Genomic DNA, 6000 nt, shown 5'->3' with positions numbered 1-6000 from the left:
ACCGGCCTTTAGCCTAGTCCATCACAGCTACTTCTACACTAATTTTTTATTACTGCAATTAAATTAAAACTCCTAAAAAGACAGAGTTATCATTAAATTATCTGATTTATATTTAAATTTCCGAAACGCAACTGAAAACTAACGAACGCGAAAGTGAGGTAATGTTTACGATCACACCTAAAAATCTGTCTGAGTGAGAAAAGTGTCTGAGCGGATGCGAAAATGGAGCATTGTTACGTCACTTTTTGCATCTTGCAGTAGTCAGAACAGACATCATACGCAAAGTTATGAGCGGGATGAATTGCCAGCACAATTGAGACAAATTACGCCTAGAGTAGAAATAACAAAACCTTTCAGTCTCGAAACCTAATTGATTGTGGGTAAAAAACCAAGAGAATAATGGACGAACATAGGGAAACAAAGGTAAATGGCTACTGCCATATTCAAGTCAATGATGGAATATTAAATGATGACCTTGTGTGGAAAAAATCGCTTTTTTTTTAATTAAATACTGGACAAATTGCTTTGAAATATTCTCAGTGGTAGAAGATTTTTGTTGTTGATTGCTGGGATCCGTTTCTCACCTAGACATTCCGTGTGGTGACGCGACTGTATATCAGCAAATCTCGCGCCATATTTCGCAGTTTTTGGTAGTACCGTACAGTAGACTAGATTTAGTGAGGTACGGGCACTGCAAAATATTTGCTACATTGCGAATTTGGTTCACAGTTCCAGATCATAATATTATTTTTGGGGAAATTGCGGGTAAAATATTTCGTTTCAATCCTCGTGTGTATATATTCTCGCATTTCTCTCTTGTTATTTCGAGTAGGCTTCAGTAACAATGCATAGGAAACGGTTATTGCCACGGTGCCTCCTATTTTTTGTGGAATTTCATTTGATGAAATACGATAAATGAGGTGTCATATTACGCGCACTTTTTTCTAGACGTAAACATTTCATTTCCGTTATCTAGACACAGACAGTCTGGGACTGGTAATGTAAATTTCTGCACAGAATTGGCGACTATGTCATGCAACGTACTTGGATTCGTTAGCAGGTTTGTGCAATTTGAGTGAAGAAAACATAATGCAGCAGTACGAAGTTACCGGAATGTGCTCGCCACTTATATTGCCTAGTAAAAAATATACTAGGTATTGCCTAGTAAAAAATATAATACGTCTCTATATTTTTATATGCTATATTTCTGTTTTGGGGTTTTAAAAAGTTATTAATTCTTTTGAAATAAATGAACGTGAGAACTTTTTATTTGTCACGACTACGAAAACTCTTCTGTTTTCAGATTTTAAACGAAGCTTAGGCACAATGCAATATACTGTGTATTCTATACGATGGCTGTTAGCAGCCGCCCTGAATATAGGTATATTCAACTATCAGTTCACAACATTATCTTACGGAGCTGTTAACAACGTAGTTACTTCATTCTTTGAAGAAACTCCTTACGCAACAGATGCTCTGCCTGTCATAGCTCATGTCGGGGGAATATTTGTGTCGCCTTTCTTGATTCTATTCGCAGGAAAAATTGGTGTTAGGATGCAATTGATCTTCGGATGTGTTTGTGCATTCTTTGGAATGCTGTGCAACGTACTTGGATTCATCAGCAGGTTTGTGCAATTTAAGTGAAGAAACCGGAATGCAGCAGTACGACTTTACCGGAATACCGGTATGTGCTCGCCACTAATATAGCCTAGTAATAATTAGTTCAGAAGATCCCGTGTGCTGCAAAGCCACACAAATAGGTTCGAAGTTCACGATGCAAACGGAGAAACTTTATTAAATAGTGTAGTATCTACGCTTAAAGCAGATAAAATAAGAGACAAAAATACGGTACCCACTCAGCGATAGCAAAGAGGCCGACGCTGTGAACCCACAGCACAGTTCACATATGCAGTGGTGGTTGGAGTCGAGTAACTGAATCTAACTATCGGTGAATTAGGGCTCAGACTCCACACACCAATGCATATGCAATAACTGACGAGAAACATAAATAAAATATAAAACAATAAAAAATAAGAAACCCAGTCCCGCCTCAGTAATATTTGTAATGTGCTATATCTTTTCGTTACAATTTGTCTTCTGTTTCTCCCTTCCATGACGCCCATATAATTTCCTTATTTTCCTAAAATATTTTTAAGTTATTCAACAAGCATGAAAGATTCCTAATCATGTATACATTTTTTAGAAAGACGTATCTTTTGCTGCTAATTGGAAACTCACTTGTTGGACTATCTGACGGAGTTTTTTACATTCTTCCAATGACACTTGCCGCTAGCTGGTTTCCTGTGAATGAAAGGGCAACAGTCATTGGTATGGCCTGGCTTTCAGGTTCTGTGGGCTATGCTTTTTCTGGCGCACTTTTTTCAGGCGTCTTTGGTAACGCCACTGATGCCAACGTAGGGTTAATTTCTCCCAATAAGATTCAAGAAGTTTTTGCGTCAACATTTGGAGTGCTTTGTTTTTTGTTATTCGTATCCACGATTTTCATGTGGATATTTGCTGCTGATCAACCTCCGTCTTCCCCTACCGCTGCACAACAAAACATAATAAAACAACAAAATGAGGAAAAAGAAACTAATTGGATAGTTAATTTAAAGACAGTTGTCGATTTGCTACGGAACCGGAATTTTTTGTTGTTAACTACATCCCGCGCACTAACAGTTTCTGTATATGCTATGATAAGAGTGTTAAACTCTTCCATGATACTGAAGACATTTCCAAGCATGTCAGATTCGTTTCCAGGATTGCTACGGACCATTGGAGCATGTGTAGCAGCTCTCACATCTATCGTGACTGGAAGATTCTTGGATAGCTTCGGTTACTACAAGGAGTCGTGTATAGTATGTGAGTATCCTAGGCAAGTTTTTAGGATGTTCCAATCTATCGAAAGAAGGTGCAATATTACCGAGCCATATTATATAACTGGAAGAAATTGTGTAGTTCCTCTGTTCATGTCCATGTTGTTTCGCTGATGGTCAGTTTTGTAATGCAAACAGCTGAAGTCTTCTGACGAAATGAAATATATTGAGTATTCTATACTATAGTAACTATGGGATAATGACCAATGTTATGTTATAATGACCAGGAATGTAATTTAAATGTATTTTTCGGATATTTTCAGCATTCGTTGCAATAGTTATGTGCTCACTTGGAATATTTCTCGGACATCACTTCAAAAACATTATTGCTATCGGAATATTATATCCTTTAACATTGTCTGTTAGATTACCGACTGGTGTAATCATACCTGAATTGCTGCTTGAAGCTACATATCCTGTCAATTATCTAATAATGTTGACGCTATACAACATAACTCTCAATGTAGCGGCAGTATTGTTCGTTTTTCTTGAACGATTTATGTTGGAAGTTTACGATGAAGCAATGGCGTCATTGGTGCCCCTGATAGCTAATATCTTGGCCTTATTTCTACTTTTACTTTCAAATCCGAAGTACAAACGTAGTGCAATGGATGAAAGAAAGAAATCAAACTCTGTATCTCAGACAGATGAATAAAAGGCAGTCGATCATGATGATATCTTGATCTAAGTTGTTCGTATGATTTTTGTATGGACGTTCTATGGCCACAAAGAATGCTTGGTGGCCACGAGCGAAATATTTTTTGAACATATTACCTAAATATAAAATATGAAAATTGGTCAAAATCCTCCGTTATTACGATATATACTCGATTCATGTTGCAATGAATTTTGTAACACTTTAGGAATATTATGTTGTGGAGGTGTTGTTTAGTACGTTCTGAGGTTGCGACTGAGATTTTGCATTGACAGCGATGCAGGATCGCGAATGAGTATGCTTGCCAAGTTAGTAACACTAACATCCATAGAAGATTTCGAGCTGTGCTGCAAAGCCATACAGCAGATTCGATAGTCCGATGACCAGGCTTGTCCACGGGAAACGTCCCATGAGATGGGACACACATTTGTATTTCCCATGGGACACGAAATACCGTATGATTTTCGGGGAAATGGGGGGAAAACATTTCGTTATGGACTTTGTGTCCATATATTTGAGCAAAGCTATCTTCTTAGTTATAAAGAGCGAAATGTATTCAGCATTAACAATAAACTTTAAGAAAGAGCTGATTGACACATATAAAATAGTTATGGATTTAAAGTTAACAGAGTCCGTAAATTTTGTTGTTTTGCATGTCTCTTCGTACATGTAGTCCTATTTAGTACACGCTAAACCTAAATTTAACAATTTTTAACGAATTTTATTCCAATGGAAATCCCATTGGATGGGATAGGACAGGAATAATTGCTATGGGGTGGGATGGGAATGGGACAGAAAAATATTTCCAATAGACAAGCCTGCCAATAACACTATGTATAAGAGCGGTGACGATAGGCAGCATATATTCATCTCTACTGCTAACACGATATATAGAAGAAGATTCTGATTCTGATAAATTTTTTTCAGAATGTAATAATCAATATTAAGCAACGCTATGATAAAATTGAAAACGGATATTGGCTCTTAACAGTTGGTAGGCAACAGGTCGTCTTGTCAGCGGCACCTACAAATGAAAAAATGTATAAGGATGAAGCAACCAAATGAAAAAATTATCTAAAAAAATACGAAAATGTTTTGGAATGGAAAGTGTAACGAAGACACGGTATTACAAAATTTGCTTGTACGGCCGTTCCTCATGGCAGGCTGAAAATAGATTGATCAACAATCTCAGATCGAGTCGGATCCATGACTCATTTAGCAATATTTCAGGTGGATATGCCAAATACTCATCGTTATTTTACTAAATATTGTTACCCTATAATGTTACATTGCCATAAGCTGCATCACCATATTGTGCCAGTAATGTGACTGTTATGTATATTTGTAGCTTTTCAAAAATGAAATTCAAAACTTCTTCTTATATGGCAGCCCGATAAAACTATATGGGGGAAAGATGACGACTGGCATTATGTATTTATCCCTACTGCTAACAGGGTATACCAAGTTAAAATATGTTTTGCTATTGTATAAAAAAGTGCCTTTAAATGCACTGATACAGTACGATCTCAATTTTTTATGGTTATACCTCAATTTATGGTAACCTAAAAATTGATGGTCTTACAGCTTCATGTCTCATTTTACCAACATTTTACCCAGTTATCACATAAAAACACGAATAAGGGCCATTCCAAGCAAAAGTTGAATTCCATCAATTTTTTAAAAAGTGCAGTGAAAGTAATTTTTTTTTATTTTTGATATCAAAAGACATTGGAATTTTATTGGACTGCATTCATTTCATTGAACAATTTAAAATTTCACCCAGGTTATTGATGGTTTTTAAAAAATGGCCTGAAATGTATAAATTTTGGTATAATTGACATATTTTGTGATGATTCCTAACACAAAGTGTTTGATTGTGTGGTACAGTTATTTCATATGGAATTGACGCACTGGATTTAAGTTAATAAAGTTTAAATGTTTGCAGTGCTGTAGAACATTTCTTCACCCATTTAACGATTTATTACCAGAATTTTAAGAGATGATAGATGCCGCTATTCCGAAGTGGAAAAATGTCCTGTAGTGTCACGTCCTGTAGTGTCACATACAATATGCACATTATTGGCATGGATTTACAGTGTTACATTAAGTAACTTGAGCAACACATAGAGGGGTAGTTCAGCTACTGCACCAGAAAATATTATGGGCTCCTACTGTACCATCGCGAAAATTTACAGCACAACACAACGTACTGTTAGTGCATGGTGGATTTGCCGTCCTGTAGTGTCACGCTATATTTTACTATATTTTTTTTATCTACCAAGTAAGGTTGGGTGTAACTTTTGTGCAATTTTTTACATATTCAATAAAGCAACTGATTGGACAATGAAACAAAACATGTAGCTGAAAATGTGAAAAATATATTGAATCTAACAACATGCAAAATTTCTGGAATTGTCCCGTAGTGTCACTTGGAATAGCCCATAAATGAATCAAAAAATACTTTACCGA

The 6000-nt window shown here is 36.3% G+C and overlaps 1 protein-coding gene across 1 annotated transcript; it reads left to right on the top strand.

Annotated features, from left to right (window-relative positions):
* Positions 1-1326: 1326 nt before the first annotated feature.
* LOC144431284 (choline/ethanolamine transporter FLVCR2-like) lies at positions 1327-3531 on the top strand. Its single transcript, XM_078119198.1, has 3 exons — positions 1327-1625; positions 2204-2875; positions 3243-3531. Exons 1-3 carry the CDS (start codon positions 1327-1329, stop codon positions 3529-3531), a joined length of 1260 nt encoding a protein of 419 aa, XP_077975324.1.
* The last annotated feature ends 2469 nt before the right edge of the window (positions 3532-6000 follow it).

Source organism: Styela clava, chromosome 2 (genome assembly GCF_964204865.1).
Source record: "Styela clava chromosome 2, kaStyClav1.hap1.2, whole genome shotgun sequence".
Taxonomy (NCBI): Eukaryota; Metazoa; Chordata; class Ascidiacea; order Stolidobranchia; family Styelidae; genus Styela; species Styela clava.
This window is presented reverse-complemented; position numbering and strand designations above follow the sequence as displayed.

Coding starts and splice junctions, on each gene's coding strand:
- LOC144431284 (XM_078119198.1), top strand. CDS start 1,327: ATGCAATATACTGTGTATTCTATACGATGGCTGTTAGCAGCCGCCCTG. Junction 1,626..2,203: donor GTACTTGGATTCATCAGCAG/GTTTGTGCAATT, acceptor TACATTTTTTAG/AAAGACGTATCTTTTGCTGC. Junction 2,876..3,242: donor ATAGTATGTGAGTATCCTAG/GCAAGTTTTTAG, acceptor ATTGTCTGTTAG/ATTACCGACTGGTGTAATCA.